Here is a 27,914-nt window from a genome sequence, read left to right as displayed (position 1 = left end):
ACTTCATAATGTCATGGTGCCCATTTCTTATCTTGCACTGTCTTGGTGATCTCACCCAGGCTTTGTAATTACTTTCCTTTTAAGGCTACAGTTTGATGAGTTTTGAAAAATGTCTGCACCTTGTTACCACCACGACAGTCAAAATAGAGAACATTTCCACCTCTCCAAAAAGTTCTCTCATGTCTCTTTGCAGTTAATCCCCACCATCTAAGCCCTGGGAAACCACCTATCTACAAACACTATATATTAGAATTGTCTTTTTAAAAGAGTTTCATATTAATAGAATCATGCAGTATTCTGTTTATAATTTATTTATTTAAAAAAAATTTTGGCAGCTGGCCAGTACCGGGATCCGAACTCTTGACCTTGGTGTTATAACACTACGCTCTAACCAACTGAGTTAACTAGCCAGCCCTATTTATTTATTTATTTTTAAAAAAGATGACCAGTAAGGGATTCTTAACCCTTGACTTGGTGTTGTCAGCATCACGCTCTCTGAAGTGAGCTAACCGGCCATCCCTATATAGGGATCTGAACCTGTGGCCTTGGTGTTATCAGCACCACACTCTCCCAAGTGAGCAACAGTCGGACCCTCTCAGCAGTGTTTTTTTGAGGCTCAATGTGGTAGCATGTGTCAGTGGCTTACTCCTTTTTTTGCTGAGTAGCATTTCATTGTGTGGATGAGTCGCAATTAGTTATTCAGTTCGCTTGCTGATTTCCAGTTCTTAGCTACTATGGATATTCTCTACAAGGCTTTTTGTGTATGAAATTTTTCATTTATTTTGGGTAAAAAACCTAGAGGTGGAGTAGCTGGGTTTTATGGTAAGTATATGTTTAATTTTATAAGAAACTGCCCATGGACCATTTAATCTGATGTCTTTAATCTGTTTTATATTCCGTGAGATTTATCTCTCATTTTAAAATATTTTCTCCTTTTTATTTTATTAAAGTTTCTCTTTTAAGGGTTTCTTTTTATTCAGATGTTAGCACTAGGGTAATTCCCAAAGTATCAAACTCATACTACATAAATACCCTCCCATGTTACTGTGACAGGGCAGTAGAAGGGTCCTTAACAGAGTCCACTGAGGACAGCCCTGTTCAAAAGGAAGAAAGTGGGGGTGGAGCATATAGAGGGAACAATAACAGAAATTCTTCTGGGTTTTGGATAATTGGGAAACTGAGCTTCCATACTTAACTTCCATCATGAAGATGTGCTTTCTCTGGTGTATTAACTGGGTGCTATCCTTGTCCAGTTAAACCAGCTAGACCGAGAGGCAGTGAGCTCATTCTTTTGGAGCTTGGTGTAAACTGGACGGGGACTGCCATAAGGCTTCTTGCTGCGTAAATGGATTCATATGCCTCACTGCTGCCAGGGTGAGAATACCCCAAGTAGAGGACAGAGAGGAAGTCTCCCACAATTAATATGATATACTAATGTATGTAAGCAAGTCTTTTAGGGTCATGCTATAAATATTCCGATTATTCATAGTCATCCTAACTCTAAATTGTTACTGAGCAAGGGCTGGATACCTGATGTGCACAGAAGCCAATACCATGGCACCAGCTTTTGCAAGAAGAAAGGCTTTATTTGCAGAGTCCACTGGCATGGAGACAGGACATACAGCTCTCGAATCTGTCTCCCGGAACCAAGGGCTGAACGAGCTTTTAAGGAGTATTCAGGATCTTTGGTGAAATCTGAGTCAAGCCAGATGACAGGGCAAAGGGTGATAGGTGGTAAAGTCAGGAGCTGATTGGTTGATTCTGAGTCCAATCCTCTGATTGGTCTAATCTGGCTCTGGCACCTTGGTAGAGAATTTTCAGGTTCCTGAGGTCATCTGAAGGGCAGTGTCCTCTTTTGGCTCATTCTCAGCTTAGGCCCTACAAGATAACTTTGAAATAGCTTGAGATAGGGAAATAAAAACCTGGTTCAGCTGGTTACAGCTAGTTTTAGATGGTTACATGAACTTATTTATTTACAATGCACTCATGGGAATGAGATCACTCAAACGTAAGTTGAGTGTGTTCTAGCTATTGTATAGAGTGCATAACACTAATATTAGAAATAGTGAAGGGGATGTATGGGGGTGGGGCAGGGTAGTGAATTCCAGGCTCTTTCAGAAACCAGCTCTGAGAACAGTAGTGACCCATAGAAGATGGCACTGGGCAGTGATTTCGTGTCATGACTACAATGTGGGAACAGATACGAATGAAGAACAGAAACACAGGTAAATCATGAGGGGTGAGCATCTAAACTTGGTTCGGAGGAGAAGGGAAGAGTGTATGAGCTCATGCACTTATTCATTCATTCGTTCATTCAGCAATCCCTCATGGAGTGTCTGAGATATGTGGAGCTCTGTTCCAGGCCCTGTGGGTGCTGTCAAGGAGTCATAGTCCCGCAGGCGAGATGTTGGGTACACCAGTGAGTACAGGTCAGGACCACAATAGAGACATGAAAAGGTGTAGTGGAGGACCAAGGGACTCACCACAGTCACCAGGGAGTCAGGGAGAACCTTCCAGGGAGATGAAACCACTCATTTTTGTCCAGGGCCAGAAACAAGCAATAAAACCACTGGCCATGGGCTGGCCCGTAGCTCACTCGGGAGAGTGTGGTGCTGATAACACCAAGGCCATGGGTTTGAATCCCATATAGGGATGGCCGGTTAGCTAACTGGGTGAGTGTGGTGCTGACAACACCAAGTCAAGGGTTAAGATCCCCTTACTGGTCATCTTTACAAACAAACAAACAAACAAACAAAAAACACTGGCCATTTCCAGTGAACTCGGAAACTGGGATTTTTTTTTTTTTTTGGAAGAGGAAAGGAAAACAGGGACTTGCCTTTCAATTCAGAAAATGAAACAGGATTTTGTTCAATAAAAAGAGATGACCATTCAGTTCTGTATTCTGGACACTACTCTATAGAGGCAGCAAAGGGTGAGGTGGGCCTAAGTAGGAGAAAAAGGAGAAAATTGGGGAGAGAGAATGATGGGCAAGGCCTGGGACCAAAAGAGACTGAAGAGGAAACACATGGGGCAGGGATAGAGGGAACAGGAAGCAAGTTCTGTCCTTAGTTTGAGGGACTCACTTAGCCAGCTTCAGTTCTAGCTTATCATGGAGACTTTCTTCATCAGCCCCATAGTCAGCCTCCCCCTACTGGAGTCTTCCAAACTACTCTCCCTCCCAGCTCCATTCTACTCTATTGGGTACTGCTTTTCCTTCACAACCATTCCACCCAGACTGAGACATATCTCAGCAGGTATCACTTTGAAGGGGGCAGCTGCTCTTCAGCAGGGGAGACAGACAGCGTTCCTTTGTTTGTTCATCCATTTGGCAGATATTTGTCTTTTTATTTCTGGCCCATACAGGGATCAAACCTGAGACCTTGGTGTTATCAGCACCACACTCTAACCAACTGAGCTAATCAGCCAGTCCCATTAGGCAAATATTGACAAAATGCCTACTGCATATCATGCATTGGGTGAGACACTGGAACACAACAGTGATAAAATATCACTCTCACTTTCATGCAGTTTAAAGTTTGGTGAGGGTAGACAAACAATGAAAAAAAATACATAATGTGATAAGTACACTGAAGAGAAATAAAATAGGAAGAATATATTAAGGGGAAAATGTACCAATGAGAATGGAAGAAAAGGAGTAAAAAACAGAAAGATGAAACTACAGGAAGACTGGCTCATGAAGGGAGGGGTCAGCAGAATAGGCACAGTAGAGGCTGGTAGTTTATAACACAAGATGAGAAGGGAATCTCGTCATCAATAGAGAAGGGAATCTTGATTTAAGAAGGAGAGGAGCCTTGTGTTTCTGAGACTAAGGACTGCGTGTGAAAAAGATGATGGTAAGATTGGAAGAATTGATAGCCTCAGGTGGGCCCCAACATACAGGGCTAGCCTCAACCTCAGAACAAGGGGCCTCTGAAGAGAACACCTAAACATGAATGCCTAAAGACCCCACCCATAAAAGCAACATTTGATGACATGATGGCTGGAAATTTTTCCAAAACAGTGAAAGACAGCAAATCAACTACAGCAAAAAATCAAAACTCCACTGAGTCAGATCACAGACAATCTGCTAAATGCCAAATCAATGAGATTATTTTGCAAAAAGCCAAAGAACAAGAGACACATAAATTTCAGAAAAACCACAATATGACCAACAGCTAACTTCACAAGGAAGTGGATGAAATCCAGAAGGCAATGGAATGATATAACTAAAGTGTTGCGAGAAAATAAATACCAATTTAGTATTCTTTACCTATCAAAAATATCCTTCAAAAATGAAGATGAAGACATAGTCAGATGAACCAAAGTGAGGAAATTTTTACCAGTGGACCTGCACTAAAATAAATACTGAAGGTAGTTCTGGCAGAAGGAAAATCATTCAAGACAGAAACATGGAACGTGGGAGGCAATGAGAGCAAAAACATATCTTCAGTCTTAATGATCTCGTAATACTTGGCAGGGCTGATCCTTTCACTTCTCATCATTTGGGTCTCAGCTCCCAGGTTATATCCTCTGAGATCCTCCCTGACCTCTCGCCAATGTGGGCTCCTTAGCTACATCTCATTGCCCTTTAACAAATTTGCTTTATAGCACATGTCACTATGTAACATCATCTTGTTCATTTTTTTCCTTCTTTATTGTTTGCTGCCTCCCCCAACACCACACACTAGGCTGTGAGCCTACATGGGGGGTTGGACCATATCAGTCCTGTTCATTCTGTGTCCCAGTGTCCGGCACAGCACTTATCAAATCATGGGTGCTTGGGACATACCAGTGGGGTGAGTGAATGGGGTTTTTTATGATGCTTCTCAGCAGCCTGACCTCATCAGGTCAGGGGGCCATGAGTTCTCCTGTGCCTCCTAGATATGGGGAGGAGACTGTGGGGTTGACTGTGAGGACGGAGCCACACAGAGGAAGAAGAGCTTTGCAATTTTAGACAGATGGTCAAATCAGGGAGGGAAGTAGTTAGTTAATTCAGAAAAGAAGCAAATCACCCTGACCTTGTGGACAGAGAAGAGAAGTGGGAGGGAACATGGGCAGTGCTGGGAGGTCCCCAGAAGCACACAGTATTTGAACCATAAGGGTTCATCTTGGCCTCCTTTGCAGATGTTGCTCTGTCTACCCTGGCAACGGCCCTGCCTTGAAATGCTACAAACAGAAAATTTCTTTGGAGATGAATTAAGCTACATTCAGTGGGGAGCACCTGCACTCAAGGTGGGTCCTCTTGAGAGGTGACGGGGGGAGGAGTCTGGAGAGGTATTTGTGCTACAAAGAGGGAGGGTCCCTGGGTGGAGAATTGGGGGCCTAAATCACAGGGAATCTACTCAGACTTTCCAGCCAGAAAGCACCAAGCTTGGCTAGACTTCCCAAACTCCTGAACCTAAAAATCACTTGGCTTCTTAAAAATAGAGACTCCTATGACCTAGACTTCATGTGACCTAGAGGGGCAACCCCAAGATCTTCTTCAAAGGGTTTTGGGATAAAGGAGATGTGAAACCTGGATGTGAGAGGTGACTGTTGAGTTTTACCCTTGTGCTGCTGGAAAACAGTAATGGTTAAGAAATCCCCAAACCTTTTATGTTCTAGGAAATGACTTACTGCACAGTGATCCCCTCCTTTTTTTTTTTTTTTTTTTTTTTACTTAGAATGAGGCCAGACACAAACTATCCAAATTTCTTTTTTTGGGGGGTCCCGTAAATGATTAATTGAACAGTGTGTCCACACTCATTAATCAGAACAAAATACCTGTTAACTTGACTTTACCAAACTTTAGTTAAGCTTCTGAACTTTGACTCAACTTTAAGGTTAAATAAGCATTGGAAGGCAGAACAATTCCCTTAACAACCCCTCTCTAGAACCAGATAACTGCAAGACATCTTTTGTTCCACTGCCCGATCAGTTCACTCACTTTCTCACTCCACTATACCCAGTTTTTTTAGTCTTGTTAACTCCTTGCTATGAGAAAAAATTCCTTTCTGCCTGAACTTGGAACTGCTTGCACTTCTTATAATCAAAGTTTTTTCCTATTGCAAAAGTCTCTCACTCCCTATTCCTTATCTAAAATCGATTTTGATTTTCGTTTGGTGGAGGTTGGTGTCAGGCCCTGGTTCTGGGTCTGGTCAGAACCCACAGCAGGAGGCTGGACTTCTCACTAGGCCTATTGAACTGCCCCCAAACAGCATGCACAAAGGCTGTATTTCTGTATTGGGATATTCCAGGGCTCTGGGAACCACTGAGCAGCTTTAACCAGGAGGGACAGAAAATGCTTTTGCTTCTAAAAAGATCCCTCTGGCTGTTGTGTAGATAACAGACTAACAGAAGTGATCATACACACAGGAAGACTATCATGGAGGCTACTGTAGTTGTCCAGCTGCAAGATTGCAGCTTGGACCAAGATGGTGGAGAGCTTATGGAGAGAAATGATGAAACACTTCAACCTACAGATGTGCAGAGTTCACTGAACCTCACACAGCATAAACACAAAGAAATTCACATTATAGCGAAAGTACTGAAATCCAAGAGAAACTTGAAAGCAGTAAAAGGCAGTGATAAAGGCAGAGAAGCTTGGATTGACACATGTTCCTAACAATAAAAATGAAAAACTCTCAACCTTAATTAATTATAAATATAGTTATAATTAATTCCAAGGGACTCATTTCACCAGAGGAGGAGGCAACGGAAGCAACATCGCCAGTGTTTCTAGGTTCATGAGCAAGAGTCTGAGCATGGGGGATGCCACATCCCCTTGCAACTTGGAGAGGCCCTGTGATCACCCATGTCAGGATAGGAATCTGGGTGCAGGGGTTCCCCACCTCGAGGCTTCAGTCTCAGGACCCAGTAGGCAGCTAATATTTGGTGCTCTGCTGATGGCAGACTCGGGGTCCAAAAACCCACTGGAAGCCATTTTAAAAAATATTTATTTTAATGGACACATTGTAATTGTATATATTTATGGGGTACAGTCTGATGTTTTGATACATATATATGTTGTATAGTAATTGAGTCAGGGTAGTTAGTGTATCTATCACCTCATGCATTTAGCATTTCTTTGTGGTGAGAACTTTCAAAAGCCTCATTTTTTTTTTTTTTTTTTTTGATGGCTGGCTGGTAAAGGGATCAAACCCTGGACTTCGGTGTTATCAGCACCATACTTTAACCAAGTGAGCTAATTGGCCAGCCCCAAAAGCCTCATTTTTGACCATGCTTTGTCCAAATGCATCAGGAGGCATAGTCGGGGTGGCCAATGCCTTGAGTCTAAAATTGGTTGGAGGGGAGAGGGGGGATCAGTGGCATGGCTTTTGGACTTCCTCCTTGGAGGATCCCCATATCAGAATATAATCTATGTAGTGTCAGTACTGAGAGGCCTTAAAGAGGACCATGTTCAGGTTCTTGTGGCACAAATTTTGGGTGAGGACTGAGCTTTTTTTAAAAAAATTTTTTTCTGGGGTTTTTTTTGGCCGTGGCTGGTTTGGGGATCTGAACCCATGACCTTGGTGTTATAAGGCTGCACTGTAACCAACTGAGCTAACCAGCTACTAAGCTGTTTAAATAGCTCATGGGCAACCAGGTAAATGTATATTGGGGGAAAAATGTACATTGGGGTCCTTCAAAGGTAAAGGCAAACAGGCTGTGACTGGTTGGTAATTGGTACTGAGAAAAACACATTGGCCAGATCAACCATAGCAAAACAGTTGCTGGGTGCCCTTTGGAAACCTTCGATTAATTTGATTATCTTAGGTATTGAAGCCTTGATGAGGGAAACTTGAGCATCGAGGTTTCAGTAATCAGTAGTTAAGCATCTCTTGGTGGAAGCCTTTAAGACTGGCCAGAACTGACTACCGAAAAGAGAAATAGTGTAACTAATTGCTACCTTTTTGAGTAAATCTTGAATAACAGGCTGAAGGCCAATAGTACCTTGTTTTAGGCTATATTGTGGTGTGTTTACTACCTTTACCTGCAGAGGAAGCTCCTCAGGCCCCACTTTGAGGTCCTGACTAGTAGGGCCAGGGATTTTGGCTTGTTCCAGTGTTGCACTTGGCATGCACTACGTCTATAAAGGAAAGGAGCCAACACAATGAGCAGGTGTTTAATAAAGATTGTTCCAATACTGATATCTAGTGGAATTTGTTTGCTGTGAATGGTTTTGCCAATAATATCCTGTAAGTTAAAAGGAGTACTTCCTTTAAATTTAGTTGGGTTGCCCAGAATGGCTGGCAGTGTGCCCATAGGCTTTGAAGCCTGAGCTGTTGTGGCCTCCACAAAACAGATGCAGCCTTCAGGCCAGAACCCTCAAGGGCCTTCCTGTTCGCTGGCCTCTCAGCTGCTGCTGTGTCTGCCTGGCCATAAAGGAGCAGTCAGTATATGTGTGGCTGTGTGGTGTGAGAGGGGCCAGAATAAGCAATCAGATGTGGGTTCTAGGGCTGGGTCAACATAGTGGCAGGACCCACTATGTCATGGCCCACTGTAGGACCACCAGGCTCTGTGTCCTCCGTTAATTCTTCTCTGGGAGGTTTCTGTTCAGGACAACTTTGGGGGCAAATTCCAGGTTGTCCTTAAGGCTTACCACCTGGATGTGGTCCTTGCCAAGCAGCTCATCCAGCTTGCTATCCTCCTAGTGCTCCGAGATGCTCTTTTCCTCCTCCACAGTCTCAGGATATTTTTCCCTGATAAACCATCCCAGGTGGTAGCCCATAGCCCTCACCACAAAGTCCACAGGAAATGCGACATGGAGCATAGGTATGCACCACAGTCCAAAGCACAGGTCACACGATATCAGGTAGCCTGGCACAATTTACCAAGCATCCACCCCATGCAAAGCAGTGCAGGAGGGTACCTTGCTTTATGCAACAGTTGGGTCCCTGAAATAATCTAGGAAATTTTGAAAGATTCAATTGTTAGGGAAGTGGGGAAGAATCTCTGTTTTATGTTCTAGACTCTTTGATTTTTGTGCACCTGTACATGGCAGTGTTCCACTCAAGGGGACCTCTGGGCCTTACCTAATAGAGTTTCAAGCCTGTTGTTGACCCAGTCCCTCCCTGTACAGGTTGCCAAGATTTCAGGAAGGGAAAAGAAGCCTTCCTCTGCTCTATGAAATTTCTCCATGAGCACAACCAGCCACCTTTTCACACCACTGACAATCCCATTATGAATTTCCTGTCCCTGCAATAATGAGAAGTTCCTTTTCCTCACATAAAGTATAGGGAACATATTTAAACAACCCAAGCCATAATCCATTACCTAATTATTCTGGATTTTATATCAATAGATAACGGTTTTATCCTATTTTGAACTTGGCTTTTCTAACAATGGGGCAAATCTGCTAACCAAATCACTGTCAAAATATACCATCTTCAACTGAACCCATATCCTCACATTTGCATATTAAGCTCCTGAAAATATCACAAACCATTATACATACTCTGGACACCCTAGGACTGGAAAATTCGCTGTAAAAAGCACTGAACAAGTCCTGGCAGGGGAAAAAAAATAAAAGTAGTAGAATTGCCCCAGGTCTTCTTGAAATGAAGTAGGACGGTACCAAAGTAATGTAAAAACACACAAATTAGGTCACTCTAATGGCCATTTAGTCTCAAATGATTATTACCACTATTAGCAATTATCAGACCGTTCACAATTATCATAATGATAGGTATCATTTATTGAGCACTTATTATGTGTGAGGCTGTGGGCTAAGCACTTTATGTATACTATCCTCTTTAATCCTTGTGTCCACCCTGTGAGGTAGATGGCATTATCAGAGGGTTAAGTAACTTGCCCCAAAATCTCCATTAAAAGATCTTTCTGTTTGTGACCCTGTAGGTATTTCTCCAACACTGCTATCTCTAGTCTAAAGTGAACGATCAAAACTGCACCAAGAGTAAGATGACTTTTTCCCTCTCTCTCTCTTTGGTTCCAATTCTCTTTGGAGGAATCCCTGTTTCTTATGGCCCTAAGACTATAATGGGCCATCAAGAGAGAGAGAAAAAAAACAAAAAAACAAACAACCCCCTCCACCCCGAAAATCCCAAAGCTCTACGATTCCCCTCCTGGTCCTTTGTCTTAGCCTCAGGCACTATGCTGACAATTTACACACTAGTCATCATCTGATCCTCACAACACCTCTAAGATGTAGGAATTATTAGCCCAGATTTTTGTCTAAGGCCACGAAAGCTCAGGAACATTATGTTAACTTGTTAACTTGCCCAAGATCACTAGAAGCTATAAAGCCTTGATTTTGAATCCAGGCCTCTCCAACTTCCAAGCCTATGCTCTTTCTAATGGAAAGAATACACTGCAGATGGGTATATGTTTTCTTTCCAAATCCTGGACTTAGGGAAATCTTCTTGGATTTTTTTTTCCATTAGCTTGGCATTTCATTACGTAGAAGAGCTTCCCTTTTTGCAAAATCTGAGATTATACTGAGAGATTTGTGAAATTCTAAGATTTAGAAGTTGTTAAAAGACACAACCCTGAAGAATACCAAATCTAATATTACTACATTTTATTTCCCATCTTTTAAGCAAGTTCCGTCTTTAAACACTTTCCCTAAACAGCAACTCTCCATTCATATTTCCAATTTTTCCTAAACCATACTGAGCATGAGTCCACAACTCATACAGTTTCTCATACTCAGCACAAAGTCTCTTTCTCTGTCATCCTGCTCACATTCTAATCATTCCCAAATAAGTTAATCCATTCATTTATCCAACTTATAACCACTTTGTTTGTGTCAGGCACTGTACTGGCTTATCCCACCTGTCTGTATTTCTCAAAACACATTAAGCTCCAAGAGGGCATGGGCCATGTCTGTCCACCCCCACCTGTGCCCTATTCATCCCCCATCCTTCCCACTCTGCCTGGCACAAAGTGCTCAAAAAGTTTGTTGAAGGAATGCATGACAGCTCAAGGAAATCCCTGTGTAACAGAGATGAAAAAAAGGATTACTCAAAGCATCATGAATGCGATGAGACGCCCAAAGGGACTGCACCTCAGCAACTCCTCTGTTAGAAGGAGAAAACTGGATACGACCCAGATTCAAAGTTAGCTTCTGTTTTCACAAGAAAAATCAGTTGATTTAATCATTTCAAAAGGACACAAAGACATGGGCAGTGTGACAAAAGTTATCTATGGCTAAGTATAGCTTAAACAATGGAAACTAGTAACATCAGTAAAATTAACAATGTGACATTCCAAAGTACAATTTGTGAAAAGCTAAGTTGGTCAAACTGTGATCATTATCTAAAATATAACCTCTCCTCAAATGATTTAAGCAAAAGTTACATTCTTTTGATTAAATCTAAGTATAATTGTCTCTAAAGTTTACACTAACAGACAGCCTGCCCTTAGCAAACATTTTTTCAGAACTTTCTCTTCAGCAAGTCTTAAAATCTCTTAACAGGATTGGTATGACAACCACCTGTTAGCTCTAAAATCATTGAAGTATACAATCCCATGCCTAAGCAGTGATTAGAGTTGATTAGATAGGCTGTTCCATGCCATCTGTAGACTGTTGTCTCTTAACCAAGGACTGTTGCCCCATACATGCATTTATATAAAAACTCTGTTCTAAAAATCAAATGAGAATCAACATATATTTAATTAGAATTGATTAAATGGGCTGTTGCCATGCTAAATGTGGGCTTTGGCTCCCTGACTTGAGACTGTTGCCTCATACATGCATTTAACTAAAAACCCTATTCTAAAAATCAAATGAGAATCAAGATTTCTAACCCTCTACAAATCACTTGTGTAAAACCACAGCAGTCATCTACCTGTCCTCTCTCAAATGGTGGCAGGAACAAAGCAGATGCCTTTCCTGACTACAAGAAGCCGGACACTCCATTAAGTCATCCTCAGGGTGTCGAAATGAAAGAGGCAAAAGTGTCTCACAAATACTGTGATGCATATTTCCAGCCAGGCATGGACAGAGCCTGCCAAAGCATCTGATAAAGGTCAACTGGATTGCCTGGAAACCTGCCCTTGTGCCTGGGACCCAGAGGCCCAATGAGATCCAAAGTCACAGTCCCAAATTTGGGAACTAACTGCTAACAAGGACAGAAGGGGCCTGACAGTCACTGGAGCCCAGTCCACAGATGGGAGCGCAAGTGAGGCCAGGGTCCCAAAAGCTACCTTCTTCCTCCTCTGGTCTCCCAGTACCCTGCCCCTATCCCATTACATTCATGGCCTCAAGTTTGGTCCCCACTCAGAAGCCTGAGGTCAAGAAGCCCTGGCTGCAGAGGGCCAGCTAGGCTCCCAGACTCCACACCAGAGCACTGAGAAGTGAGGGAGCCATCAGGCCTGGCCAGGGCCAGAGTGAATACTAGTGATCACCCCTCCACTAACTCACAGGTTACAGCCTGAAGCCGTTACCTTGAAAAAGGCAATCCTGGCAACTTTGGGGAAGGCAGCTACAGGCCAGGGACCACGTGCTCACCCGTGGGCCTACCTGCACTCTTCGGTTGGACCTCTGCTCTCTGCCCACTAGCTGGGAACAAAGCCCTGTTTTTGGATTCATTTTTTTTTTTGTCTTTTTTCGTGACCAGCACTCAGCCAGTGAATGCACCGGCCATTCCTATATAGGATCCGAACGCGCGGCGGGAGCGTCGCTGCGCTCCCAGTGCCGCACTCAACCGAGTGCACCATGGGCTCGGCCCTCATTTTGTTTTTCTTTCAACGTCAAAGGCCTTTAGAGTAAGACTAGAGTACATTAATATATTTTGAGTCTAAGGAATGCAAAATTCAATAAAGTGATGTAGCCAACTCTTCACCTCCAAAAGGAAAGCACATGAAGGGAACTTCTTCATTGTGCAAAGATTTTCCAGAATAGAAAACTAATATGAGCAGGCTTGCTAGTCACATTCTATGCTCAAAGAAAGGGAAAGTCTATATGCACTGGAGCCCCAACCCTTGACATTCATTGCAACATAGAAGAGAAAAACCATAAATGTAGTTTTAAACTAAATACCAAAATCAATTACACCACTTATAGTTCATTTCCCAGTTTGGCTTTTTACATCTGAGAGTCAGAACATTTGTCAACCCAAAGGACTCCAAATTTATATTATTACTAAAATTATTTTGAGAATCTAAATTTTGTTTAATGTTTTCACTGGATGGCTTTTTTAGTTTTTGATCATTTTATTGCTACTGTAACTATCTTTACATATATTCACATCTTTCACAGATATTTACAGATTCTGGTTGGAGTCATGCTTGCTAATGATTGCAAAACCCAAAGATAAATGTTCTTTTATTATCTAGAGATCTGTCTTTGGTTTTTAAAAAAATTCTATGTGTTATTTGTACCACTTAATGTGTGACACAGAGATTTAGGTATATTTTATTCTTTTGAAGTTCCCAATAATTTCCAATATTTTAATGCCATCCCATTCATAATTTAGTTTTTTAAATGACTTTTAAAATCTTTAAAATGACTTTTTTCCAGTTTCTCTCCTTGAACAATCATCTGACTTGGTTCTTTTCCAAGTTGTAGTCTGTTGCGATATGTGTCTTATATTACCTGACATATTTAAATTATTACTTTTCTTTTTGGTAGCTGGCCGGTGAGGTGATCTGAACCCTTGACCTTGGTGTTATAACACCATGCTCTAACCAGTTCAGCTAACTGTACTATTATTTTGAATTCTGTTCTTTTTAATAAGTAAAGGAATTTTAAATATGGAATTTGCTGTGAATTATATTATGTGCACTGCTTTTTTGTGGATTGAATTATTTATAGTCTTTAAGTCATGCTATGTACTAACATGAATTTTGTTACTTAAATTTATTTTGTGATTTTAATAGTTTTTTCCCCTCAAATTCCTTTTACTACTTTAATTTTAGCATTATTTTTCACAGTTTAAATTGTCTATTTTTACTGAAAAAAAATGGAAACAATTTAATTGGTCATAGACAAGGTAGTGGTTAAATGTATCATGGGGTATATTTACACAAATATTATACAATTGTGAAAGTAAATAAATGTGTATGAATTATAATGTAATAATCTAGCAAGCCACAGAGAATTACATATTGTGACATGAATTTTCTAAACTCAAAACTAAACAATAAATTATATAGGAAGATGTTTATATATGGTAAAGCATATGGTTTAATTATAATGTTGAATGAAAATAGCAAGTTGTAGAAGATTAGAGTATGACACCTTTTTTATAAAGCTCAAAATAAGCAAGACTAAATATGTATTGTTTAGAGAAACAGAGAGAGATGTATAATTTTATGTAGAAGTACACATAAAAACCAACAGCAAATTGACATGGTAAATGCAAAGTTTAAGGTGGGATACCCCTGGGATGGAACAGGGGGCTTGGGAAGGTGGAGGGGCACACGGGAAGCTTCAAGAGAATTGGAAATGTTTGAGTCATTCTCTAGGTGATATGTTCACTCATATTCATCTCACTATCATGTTTTTTTAACTTATGAGTATGTCGCATATATTCTTTTGTAGTACCAAATATTACATGATAAAATTTTAATTAAACCACAAAAACTGTAATATTATTTTTGCGAAGATGGCTGTTCAATCTTCTTCTTCCTTGAGGGCTCTTTTTCATGCTGTTGAACTTGGAAGGCAGCTATGCTCACCACTATACCACCAACGCCTACTGTCATGCTGTTGAACTTGAATGAGGGTGACAGGCTTGCTCATCCTTGTATGAAGATTTCTTGACATTCTTTTTCATTGTTGAATCTATTTCCTGAGCCATTACAGCCACTGAACCAAAAGTGGGCACAAGAGTTGGCATGGTTGTCATAATACCATTAAACCACATATTCATCACAATTTCCAAGATGCAAGGTTTCCCAACATCTAGGATCTTTGTGCACCATCTTTTCTGACTGTAAAACCAAAACAGGACTTGCAGTTGTGATTTGCATGCCCTCTGCCCCATCATCAGGGGTGCTAAGCAATGGCCCATGGGTGGTGGCAGCCTCAGGTGAAGTAGTGGTGGTGGCCAGACCATTGGCCCAGATAGGCTCTGGAGGCTCATTCTTTTCGTCCTGGGCTCCAGGGAAACTGAATGACTCAGAAGTTTCTTTCTGAGGCTCTGGAGTAGATTCACTGAGTTTCCCCCCTGACATCCCCAAACCAGGTTGAAGCAATGATGAATCAAATATTTGAATGAGGTAGGAATCAAAATCCTCACAAATTTTTGTAAACAAATTTTGCTTCAGGGTGTCTTGTAGGGTGAAGAAGTCATTGAATTGATAAACATGGGTCAGTGGCAATTGGATTCATTTATTTGTGGAATATTTCAAAGTTGGGGTAATTTTTCTTCACCACCCCAATCACAAATATCTCTATATTGGTGTCACTGGCATTTTTCACCACCTCTGTAAGTTTCTTTTTGTCTCGGGAATCTGTCTGCCCATCAGTAAGGACCAAGAACACCTTCTTTATGCCTTGCCTTGCATTCTCGAACATGTCACTGGCTGCTTGGACAGCAGTGGCTGTGTAGGTGCCTTCCCCCAGATACTGCAGGTTGTTTGTCCACAGGCAGCTTGAAGTAATCCTTGTTGGAGAAATGCTTCAATTTATCCACCTTATACACCTTATGATTGTAGTTGATTATGCCTATGTGGGCTGTGGCAAGGTCCACAGCTACATGGTCAGCCAGGTCTTCACAAAATTTCTGATGATCTGGAAGTTCTCTGTCTCCACACTTTCTGAGCTGTCAATCACAAACACCAGCTCTAGTGACGTATCTTTGCATTTGGGCCCACAACCACTGTGGTCTTTTTCTCCTTCCTTTCTCTCAGATCCCACTTATGTGGTATTTTTCTCTCTGTGCTTTGCTTATTTCACTCAACACAAGTTTCTCCAAGCTCATCCATGTTGTTGCAGATGGCAGAATTTCAATCTTTTTTATGGCAGAGTAGTATTGCATGGTGTATATACAACACATTTTTCTTATCCAGTCATCTGTTGATGGACATTTAGGTTGGTTCCTTATCTTGGCTATTGTAAGTAGAGCTGTGATGAACACAGGAGTGCAGGTAGCCCTTTGACATGATGATTTCCATTCCTTTGCATATATACCCAGAAATGGGGTTGCTGGATCATATGGTAGGTCTATCTGTAGTTTGAGAAACCTTCATACTGTTTTCCATACTGGTTGTACTAATTTACAGTCCTGCTGACAGTGTAGGAGTGTTCCCTTCTTTCCACATCCTTTAAAAAAAATTTTTTTTTAAAGATGACCGGTAAGGGGATCTTAACCCTTGACTTGGTGTTGTCAGCACCATGCTCACCCAGTGAGCTAACTGGCCATCCCTATATGGGATCCGAACCCGTGGCCTTGGTGTTATCCACACCACACTCTCCCAAGTGAGCCACGGGCCGCCCCCCTTCTCTCCACATCCTTGCCAGCATTTGTTCTGTCTTTTTGATTATAGCCAGTCTAACTTGGATGAGGTAATATCTCAATGTGGTGTTAATTTTCATTTCCCTAATGATTAGTGATGTTGAGCATTTCTTCATGTACCTGTTGGCCATTTGTGTGTCTTACTTAGAAATATGTCTATTCAGCTCCTTTGGCCATTTTTAAAATTGGGTTATTATTATTATTATTATTTTACCATGTAATTGCTTGAATTCCTTGTATATTCTGGACATTAATCCTGTGTTGGATGTATAGTTTGCAAAAATTTTCTCCCACTCTGTAGGTTGTCATTTCACTCTGTTGATTGTTTCCTTTGCTGTACAGAATGTTTTTAGTTTAATATAATCCCATTTGTTTATTTTTTCTTTTGTAGCTTGTGCTTTTGGGTTCTTGTTAATAAAATCTGTGCCCAGACCTAGTTCCCAAAGTGTTTCCCCTATTTTTTCACATAGTAGTTTTACAGTTTCAGGTCTTATACTTAAGTCTTTAATCCATTTTGAGTTGATTTTGGTATATGGTGAGAGGTGCATGTCTAGTTTCATTCTTCTGCATATGGATATCCAATTTTCCCAGCACCACTTGTTGAAGAAGCATTCTTTTCCCCAAAGTAAGTTTTTGTTGCTTTTCTCAAATATCAGATGGCTGTAAGCCTGAAGGATGATTTCTGTGTTCTCTATTCTGCTTCACTGGTTAAGTGTCTATTTTTATGTCAGTACCATGCTGTTTTGGTTACTATAGCTTTGTAGTATAATTTGAAGTCAGGTAGTGTTATGCCTCCAGCTTTATATTTTTGGCTCAGGATTGCTTTGCCTATTTGGTGTCTTTTGTTGTTCCATATGAATGTTAAGATTGTTTTCTCCATTTCTGTGAAGAATGTCATTGGTATTTTGATGGGGATTTCATTGAATCTGTAGATCACTTTGGGTATTATGACATTTTCACAATGTTAATTCTTCTAATCCAAGAACATGGAATGTCTTTCCATCTTTTTGTGTCTTCTTTAATTTCTTTCAGTAGTGGTTTGTAGTTCTCATTGTAGAGAGCTTTCACTTCCTTGTTTGAATTGATTCCTAGATATTTTTTGTGAGCTTTGTAAGTGGGCATACTTTCTTTATTTTTCTTTCTGTTAGGTCATTATTGGAGATATAAATACCACTGATTTTTGGGCATTGATGTTGTATCCTGCAATGTTACAGAAATTATTTATCAGCTCTAAGAGTTTTTTGACAGAGTCTTTAGGTTTTTCTCTATGTAGGATCATATCATCTGCAAATAGTGACAGTTCGACTTCATCTTTTGCAGTCTGGGGGCCCTTTATTTCTTTCTCTTGCCTGATTGCTCTGGCTAGTACCTTCAGTACTATGTCAAATAGAAGTGGTGAGAGTGGGCATCCTTTTCTTGTTCCTGTTCTTAAGGGATAAGCCTTCAATTTTTCCCCATTCAGGATGATATTGGCAGTGGGCTTGTCATAGGTGGCATTTATTGTGTTGATATGCTTTCCTTCTATATACCTAATTTGTTGAGAGTCTTTATCATGAAGAGATGTTGAATTTTGTCAAATGCTTTTTCTGCATCTATTGAGATAATCATATGGATTTGTCCTTGATTTGGTTGATGCGATGTATCACATTTATTGACTTTTGTCTGTTGAACCATCCTTGCATCCCTGGGATGAATCCCACTTGATCATGGTGTACAATTTTTTTGATGTGTTGCTGTATTCTGATTGCTAATATTTTGTTGAGGGTTTTTGTGTCTATGTTCATCAAAGATATTGGCCTCTAGTTTTCTTTTTTTGTTGTATCTTTTTTTTGGTTTTGGTATCAGGGTGATGTTCACCTCATAGAATGAAATTGGGAGAATGGCTTCTGCTTCAATTTTTGGAATAGTTTGAGGAGAATTGGTATTAATTTCTCTTTACAGGTCTGATATAATTCAGCTGTAAAGCCATCTGGTCCTGGGTTTTTCTTTATTGGAATATTGCTGATTACTTCTTCAATCTCGTTACTTGTTACTGGTCTGTTCAGGTCTTCTATCTCTTCTTGGTTCAGTCTGGGTAGTTTGTATGTGTCCAGAAATGGATCCATTTCCTCCAGGTTTTCATATATGTTGTCATACCGTTGTTTATAATAGTCTCTAATGACTCTTCATGTTTCTGTGGTATTGGTTGTAGTGTCTGATTTTTGTTATTTGGTTCTTTTCTCTTTTTTATTAACTGTGCTAATCTATTTTATTTGCTCAAAAACCAACTTTTTGTTTTATTGATCTTTTGTTTCATTTTTTGGGTCTCTATTTCATTTAATTCTGCTCTGATCTTAATTATTTCTTTCCATCTACTACTTGTCAGATTGGGTCATTGTTGTTTTTCTAGTTCTTTGAGGCATAGTGTTAGGTCACTTATTTGAAGTCCTTTTGATGTAAGTGTTTATTGCAATAAACTTCCCTCTTAGTACTGCTTTTGCAGTATCCCACAGGTTTTGGTGTGATGTATCTTTATTTTCATTAGTTTCTAGAAATTTTTTGATTTCCTGTTTAATTTCTTCTTGGATCTATAGGTCATTCAGGAGCCTATTGTTTAGTTTCCATGCATTTGTATAGTTTCCAGGATTTTGCTTGTTATTGATTTCCAGTTTTAATCCATGTGGTCTGAAAAGATACTTGGAATGATTTCAATTTTTTAAAAATTTGCTGAGTCCGGATTTGTGACCCAATATGTGGTTTATCCTGGAGAATGTTCCATGTGCTGATGAGAAGAATGTGTATTCTGTAGTTGTTGGGTGAAATGTTCTGTATATATCTGCCAGGTCCAGTTGGTCTAAGGTGTGGTTTAAATTCTGTGTCTTTTTGTTGATTTGTTGCCTGGAAGATCTGTTTCATACTGAGAGAGGGGTGTTCAGGTCACCCACTATTATTGTATTGGGGCCTATTTCTTTCTTTATGTCTAAGAATGTTTGCTTTATATATCTGGGTACTCCAGTATTGAGTGCATACATATTTATGATTGTTATTTCTTCTAGCTTAATAGTTCACTTTATCATTATTTAGTGGCCTCCTTTGTCTCTTTTTATGGTTTTTGGTTTAAAGTCTATTTTATTTGATATAAGAATAGCTACTCCTGCTAGTTTTTGGTTTCTATTTGTATGGTATATCTTTTTCCATCCCTTCACTTTTAATCTGTGTGTGTCTTTACAGGTGAGGTGAGTCTCTTGAAGACAGCATGTAGTTGGGTCTAGCTTTTTAATCCAATCAGTCAGTCTCTGTCTTTTGAGTGGGGAATTTAATCCATTTGCATTTAGGGTTGTTATTGACAGGTATGGTTTTACTCCTGTCATTTTATTGCTTTTTTTTTTTTTTTTTTAAATTTATTTATTTATTTATTTTTTTAATTTTATTTTGTCGATATGCATTGTAGCTGATTATTGCTCCCCATCACCAAAACCTCCCTCCCTTTTCCCTCCCCCCTCCCCCCCAACAATATCCTTTCTGTTTGCTTGTTGTATCAACTTCAAATAATTGTGGTTGTTATATCTTCTCCCCCCCCCCGCGGTTTGTGTGTGTGTGTGTGTATGTGTGTGTGTGAATTTATATATTAATTTTTAGCTCCCTCCAATAAGTGAGAACATGTGGTATTTCTCTTTCTGTGCCTGACTTGTTTCACTTAATATAATTCTCTCAAGGTCCATCCATGTTGTTGCAAATGGCAGTATTTCATTCGTTTTTATAGCTGAGTAGTATTCCATTGTGTAGATGTACCACATTTTCCGTATCCACTCATCTGATGATGGGCATTTGGGCTGGTTCCAACTCTTGGCTATTGTAAAGAGTGCTGCGATGAACATTGGGGAACAGGTATACCTTCGACTTGATGATTTCCATTCCTCTGGGTATATTCCCAACAGTGGGATGGCTGGGTCGTATGGTAGATCTATTTGCAATTGTTTAAGGAACCTCCATACCATTTTCCATAGAGGCTGCACCATTTTGCAGTCCCACCAACAATGTATGAGAGTTCCTTTTTCTCCGCAGCCTCGCCAGCATTTATCGTTCATAGTCTTTTGGATTTTAGCCATCCTAACTGGGGTTAGATGGTATCTCAATGTGGTTTTGATTTGCATTTCCCGGATGCTGAGTGATGTTGAGCATTTTTTCATATGTCTGTTGGCCATTTGGATATCTTCCTTAGAGAAATGCCTACTTAGCTCTTTTGCCCATTTTTTAATTGGGTTGCTTGTTTTCTTCTTGTAAAGTTGTTTGAGTTCCTTATATATTCTGGATATTAATCCTTTGTCAGATGTATATTTTGCAAATATTTTCTCCCAGTCTGTTGGTTGTCTTTTAACTCTTTTAATTGTTTCTTTTGCTGTGCAGAAGCTTTTTAGTTTGATATAATCCCATTTGTTTATTTTTCCTTTGGTTGCCCGTGCTTTTGGGGTCGTATTCATGAAGTCTGTGCCCAGTCCTATTTCCTGAAGTGTTTCTCCTATGTTTTCTTTAAGAAGTTTTATTGTCTCAGGGTGTATATTTAAATCCTTAATCCATTTTGAGTTGATTTTAGTATACGGTGAGAGGTATGGATCTAGTTTCATTCTCCTGCATATCGATATCCAGTTATCCCAGCACCACTTGCTGAAGAGGCAGTCCCTTCCCCAGTGAATAGGCTTGGTGCCTTTGTCAAAGATCAGATGGCAGTAAGTGTGTGGGTTGATTTCTGGATTCTCTATTCTATTCCATTGGTCAGTGTGTCCAATTTCTGGACACACACAAGCTCCCAAAACTGAACCGTGAAGACGTAGAAAATTTGAACAGACCAATAACAATAAAGGAGATTGAAGCTGTTATCAGAAGGCTCCCAACAAAGAAAAGCCCAGGACCAGATGGAGTCACAGCAGAATTTTACCAAACATTCAAAGAGGAATTGACACCGATTCTTTACAAACTATTCCAAAAGATTGAAACGGACGCAAATCTCCCAAACTCATTCTATGAAGCAAACATCATCCTGATACCAAAACCAGGTAAAGATATAACCAAAAAAAGAAAACTACAGGCCGATATCCTTGATGAATATAGATGCAAAAATCCTCACTAAAATACTAGCAAACAGAATACAGCAACACATACGAAAAACTATTCATCACGATCAAGTGGGATTCATCCCAGGGATGCAAGGTTGGTTCAACATACGGAAATCAATAAATGTGATACACCATATTAATAAACTCAAACACAAGGACCATATGATCATCTCTATAGATGCTGAAAAAGCATTTGATAAAGTTCAGCACTCATTCATGACAAAGACCCTCTATAAGTTAGGTATAGAAGGAAAGTATCTCAACACAATTAAAGCCATATATGACAAACCCACTGCCAATATCATCCTGAATGGGGAAAAGCTGAAAGCTTTTCCTTTAAGAACAGGCACTAGACAAGGATGCCCACTCTCACCACTCCTATTCAACATAGTGTTGGAAGTACTAGCCAGAGCAATCAGAGAAGAGAAGGAAATAAAGGGCCTCCCGACTGGAAAAGATGAAGTCAAACTGTCCCTGTTTGCAGATGACATGATCCTATATATCGAACAGCCTAAAACCTCTACAAAAAAACTCTTGGAATTGATAAATGATTTCAGCACAGTAGCAGGATACAAAATCAACACACAAAAATCAGTAGCATTTCTTTTCTCCAATAGTGAACATGCAGAAGGAGAAATCAAGAAAGACTGCCCATTTACAATAGCCACCAAAAAAATAAAATACTTAGGAATTGAGTTAACCAAGGAGGTGAAAAATCTCTATAATGAGAACTACAAACCACTGCTGAGAGAAATTAGAGAGGATACAAGAAGATGGAAAGATATTCCATGCTCTTGGATTGGAAGAATCAACATAGTGAAAATGTCCATACTACCCAAAGTGATATACAAATTCAATGCAGTCCCCATCAAAATTCCAAAGACATTTTTCTCAGAAATGGAAAAAACTATTCAGACATTTATATGGAACAATAAAAGACCACGAATAGCCAAAGCAATGCTCAGCAAAAAAAATAAAGCTGGAGGCATAACACTACCTGACTTTAAGCTATACTACAAAGCTATAATAACCAAAACAGTATGGTACTGGCATTTTATTGCTTTTTGTTTAGATGTTTTAAGTATCTTTTAAAAAATTTCTTTCCCTTTTATTTCTCTTCTTCAATGTTAGTTGGAAATTTGAGGTGGCATGATTTAACTTCTTTCTCTTTCTCATTTGCATTTTTGTTTTAATGTCGGGTTTTGCTCTTTCTTATGTATCTGTGATAGTGATCATTGTTATTCAGATTCCAGATGAAGGACTCCTTGAGAATTTCTTCAGAGCTGGTTGTGTGGTGGTGAACACCCATAAGTTTTGTTTGTCTTGGAAATACACTATTTCTCCCTCATTTCTGAAAGAGAGCCTTGGTGGGTATAGAATTCTTGGTTGACAATTTTTTTTCTTTTAGTATTTTGAATATATCATCCCACTTTCTTCTGGCTTGCAGGGTTTCATTTGAGAAGTCTGCTGTTAGTCTGACGAGTGCTCCCTTATAGTTGACTTGACACTTTTCTCTTGCTGCTTTTAGAATTCTCTCTTTGTCTTTGAGCTTTGAAAATTTGACTGTAATGTGTCTTGGGGAAGATATTTTTGGGTTGAATCTGTTTAGGGTTCTTTGGGCTTCCTGGATCTGAAGATATGAATTTCTCTCTATGCCTGGGAAGTTTTCTGTAATTATTTTCTTTAACAGGTTTTCAATGACTTTTCCTTTCTCCTCCCCTCCTGGAATACCCATGATTTGGATGTTTGAGCACTTCAGGTTGTCTGCTAGCTCTCTTAGATTTTCTTCATTATTTTTAATCCTTTTTTTCCTTATTTTGTCTGCCTGGGTTATTTTGAAAAGACCATGTTCGAGATCTGAAATTCTTTCTTCTGCTTGCTCTAACCTGCTTCTCAAGCTTTCTATTCTGTTTTTTATTTAATTGAGTGAATCCTTCATTTCTGGGAGTTCTGCTAAATTCTTTTTTCAGGTATTAATCTCTTTGTAAACTTACTATTTCATATTCTGGATTTTTTTCTTGTTTCATTGTATTCTCTGATTGATTCTTCTCTTATCTCTTTGAGTTTTCTTAAGATCAGTGCTTAGAATTCCTTTTCAGACATTTCAAGTGTTTCCTGCTCTATGGGGTCTGGTACTTGAGAATTACCATATTCCTTCAGTGGTGTCATATCTTCTTGTTTGTAGTTCTAGTATTTTTTCATTGATGTTTGGTCATCTGGTAGGGCACTTGTTTCTTCTGTTACTCTGGTGTGGGCTATGAGGGGAAAGACTTCCTCCTCTATTTGTAGGCTCTGCTTGTGACTCTTCTTGTGTCAATGCAGTTGAGTATGTGGTGGGCTGCCTCAGCTCTCGCTGTGAGTGGGCCTCTCCAGGGCTCAGGTGGCATGGGCTGGTGGTAGTGGTAGCAGAGTAAAGATGGGACTGGTGCTCACTTGGGCTCCTGATCTGGCAGTGGGTGGGCCTCTCTGGGTCTCAGGCAGCGTAGGCTGGCAGTGGCAGTGGTGGGAGCAAGTGCACAGATCTGGTGCCCACCTGGTCTCCTGATCAGGTGGTGGGCTGGCCTCCAGTTTTGTCTCTAACATTAAAAAAAATTTTAAAAATTGAAACAATCTTTAAATACCCTTTAAGATAAACAAAATTTAAAAACAAATACCACATTTCATGCCCTTTTAATAACCTTTTTTTAACCAAAAAACATATCTTATTGTTTTTAAACACTCTCTATATAGAATTGTTTTTTTTATATCTAGCAGTTTTAATTATATATATTAACTATAATTTTAACTCTTAGTAACCCTAATTTCTAGTGAAAAACAATTTATGACCTTTTAAACTAGTTTTTAAAATTGTTGGTAAGATAGATATGCTTTCAAAATTTGATTTAGATATTTTTGCCTGTCTTTGTCTATCTGTTATACAGATTTATACTCTGATGCTTTAATGTCATAAAATTGTTGCTTTTGTGATATTTTTAATACTTGCTTAATTTGTTTGTGAACTAAGAGCTGGGGGGACTGGCTGCTGCGCTTCCCCCAGAGCCTTGCATGTAAACTTGAAAAGCACTTAGGCTTATTTACTTATGAGCACACATTATTCGTAAACCAATTTGGTACTGCATAGACAATATACATACTCATGTATAAACATAAACATATGTATAGATACAATATATATCTTACACATTTATACATGCATACATTCATAAAACACAGAATCAAATAAAGATACAATGTAAAACTCACTAATTTAAAGTGGACAGTTGGATTCAAATCATGTTTTATATGAAACAAGTCAGAGCTTATCTGTTCAACATGGTGGAAATCCTCACAGAATTTTAGAGAAAGTAAGGTAGCAAATTTACATCTGAAAGCACAGAGAAAGAATGTAAGCTTTTTCAAGAAGAAGTTTGAGTGTGGCAGATGGGACACAAAGAAAGATTAAAAAATGAATGTCAAGACAAAATAAAATCATAGAATTTCATCGTAGGATTTTAGGAGGAGATACACAGATGAGCCTAGAAGAAAATTAAGTCTGTTTGAAACAAGCAGTTGAATGCCAGAAAGTTACATTTTGGAGACTATTGAGTTAGGTTGCTTTTAATTTAGTTTCTGTTTCTTAACTGGATTACTGAGCCAAGGGCAGAACCAATTAACAAGTTGGACCAAAGCCATTCAACTCTTGGGACTCTGAGAAGAAGGCAGCAGATGCAAAAAGAGGTTGTTGGCACACTATGACATAATTTTCATGAGGCCTCAGAGTCTTTCACGAAAATGCCAACAAGAGAAGCATATAGAGGGAGAACATAGTTGATAGGGGTTCAAGAAAAGAGTTCAGTGAACTAAATAGTTCCAATGGGAAGAAGCAAAAATCCGTAGAGAGAAATAGATACCTGAAAGAAAATATACTCAAACAAAACCAGCGATGCAAAGAAGCCATCTCAGTATCCAGAGTCAGTTAGTACACTAGCTGTATATGGACCCATTCATTTAGGTCAGGAAAGAAGTTAAAAAAAAAGAACCAAAATTTTAAATCAAAAGTATATGTGAACAAATTGAAACAGGATAGGGCTAGCCCTATGAACCAAACCAAGTCTATTTTCCCTGTGGAGGACATTTTGTTACTTTTCCACTTCTCAGCCATGATACCCCCAGGACACATGATTGTCCCATGACCCTGGTGGAAGAGACTGAAGGAGATAGGTTGGGGGCATAACTTTCCTGAAAAAATATACTGAGATAAGAAACAGATATTTACTGAGTTGCAAAACCTCCTCCCCAAGGCTTGTTGAAATATAACTGTTAGCTTTGTTTAAAACTTATCGTTATCCTTGCTGCCTTGAACCCAGGCAGTGGGGGAGTTCCAGGTCCCACTCCTGTGTCCTGAACTGGCTCCATGCAGGGGAGCCCATCAGAAGCAGCTGGCAGCAGCACCTGACAGTGGAACCAGGCAGCTTCCTATAGCTCCCTCACCCCACCGCCTTGGACCCAGGCGGGGGGTGGGGGAGGGGAGCTCCAGGACCCGCCCTGGCGCCCTGAACTGGCGTGTGCAAGTGAGCTCCCTGGTGCCAGCCAGTAGAACCACGGCTCCACGCAGCCCCTCATCCTGCCTCAGACCCAGGGGGGAGCACCAGCCTATGGTTCCAACCCACCAAGTTTGGCCCAGCAGAACTCCACATGCTGGCAGATCATCCTACAACCACAGAGTCTAGATGGGGAACCAAGGTGGTTTAACATAACCACCACCATATCCACTGTCAAGCAAAGACAATTCACCCCCCACAGTAGCAACCAAGGCCACTCCACAGCTAACCTCAGTTTAGTAGAAGAAGCACACGCCCTACCAAATGACCAAGTGTCAGTGAAAACACTAGAAGCACAAACAATCAAGAAGAAATGACACCACCAAAAGGATACAGTAATGCCCCAAAGTCAGACTCCATGGAACAGGGAATCCTTGAAATGTCTGAAAAAGAATTTCAAGCAATGATCTTCAGAAAACTTGAAGAAACAAAGAAAGATTCAATTAGAGAACACAATGAAACAGGAAAAAACATCCAGAATATGAAGGAGGAAATCTACAAAGAGATTAATACCATAAAAAAGAGTGTAGCACAACTTCTAGAAATGAAAGACTCACTCAGTGAAATAAAAAACGTGACTGAGAGCTTGAGCAGCAGGGTAGAGCATGCAGAAGAAAGAATTTCAGAGATTGAAGATGGTCTTTTTGAAATAAGTCAGGCAGACAAAAAAAAAAAAGGAAGAAAAGAATTAAAAATAATGAGGAAAATCTACGAGAGATAGCAGACAACCTCAAGTGCTCTAACATCCAAATTGTGGGTATTCCTGAAGGGCAAGAGAAAGGAAAAGGTATTGAAAACCTACTCAGGAAATAGTAACAGAAAACTTCCCAGGTGTAGGGTGGCATACAGACCTTCAGATCCAGGAAACTCAAAGGTCCTCAAACAGATTCAACCCCAAAAGATCTTCCCCAAGACATATTATAGTTAAATTTGCAAAGCTCAAAGACAAAGAGAATTCTATAAGCAGCAAGAGAAAAGCGTCAGGTCACTTGCAGGGGAGCCCCCATCAAGCTAACAGCAGATTTCTCAACTGAAACCCTACAGGCCAGAAGAAAGTGGAATCATACATTCAAAATACTAAAAGAAGAAAACTGCCAGCCAAGAGCTCTTTACCCAGCAAGGCTCTCCTTCAGAAATGAGGGAGAAATAGTGTATTTCCAAGACAAACAAAAGTTGTGGGAGTTCACCACCACACAACCGGTCCTGCAAGAAATTCTCAAGGGAGTCCTTTACCTGGAATCTGAATAATGGTGACCATCATCACAAATACACAAGAAAGAGCAAAACCCACAGTTAAAAATGCCAGCACGAAAGAAAAAGAAGCTAAATCTTGCCATCTTTAATTCCCAACTTACATCAAAGAAGAGAAATAAAAGGGGAAATAATGATCAAAAGATATTTAAACCACCTAAACAAGTAGCCATTAAATGACAGGAATTAAACAACACTTCTCAATAACTACTCTGAATGTGAATGGACTAAACTCCCCATTCAAAAGACACAGACTAACTGACTGGATTAAAAAGCTAGACCCGTGCTCGCTTCGGCAGCACATATACTAAAAAAGCTAGACCCAAGTATATGGTGTCTTCAGGAGACCCACCTCACCTGTAAAGACTCTCATAGACTAAAAGTGAAGGGATGGATATATACCATGGATATATGAAAGTGAAGGGATGGATATATATCATGCAAATGGAAACCAAAAATGAGCAGGAGTAGCTATTCTCATATCAGACAAAATCGACTTTAAACCAAAAAACATTAAAAAAGCCAAAGAAGGCCATTATAGAATGATAAAGGGAACTATCCAGCTAGAAGACATAACAATCATAAAC

The 27,914-nt window shown here is 39.8% G+C and overlaps 1 protein-coding gene and 1 pseudogene across 3 annotated transcripts in view; one reads left to right on the top strand and one right to left on the bottom strand.

Moving 5' to 3' along the window:
- Positions 1-27,914, top strand: part of ZNF606 (zinc finger protein 606) — a 74,443-nt gene that overhangs the window by 26,246 nt on the left and 20,283 nt on the right. For 2 of the 3 annotated variants that reach the window (XM_063092008.1, XM_063092009.1), the window contains exon 8: positions 5,125-5,232. In XM_063092008.1, the coding sequence (XP_062948078.1) occupies positions 5,125-5,200 (76 nt within the window). In that variant the 3' untranslated portion in view covers positions 5,201-5,232. Of the gene's footprint in view, positions 1-5,124; positions 5,233-11,813; positions 11,892-27,914 lie in introns of those variants that run through there. The other variant, XM_063092007.1, reaches the window with a different exon arrangement.
- On the bottom strand, positions 8,510-8,780 carry LOC134373962 (small integral membrane protein 12-like; annotated as a pseudogene).

This window comes from Cynocephalus volans, chromosome 3 (assembly GCF_027409185.1).
Source record: "Cynocephalus volans isolate mCynVol1 chromosome 3, mCynVol1.pri, whole genome shotgun sequence".
In the NCBI taxonomy this organism is placed as follows: Eukaryota; Metazoa; Chordata; class Mammalia; order Dermoptera; family Cynocephalidae; genus Cynocephalus; species Cynocephalus volans.
The sequence above is the reverse complement of the archived record's forward strand: the minus strand, read 5'-3'. Positions and strand labels throughout refer to the sequence as shown.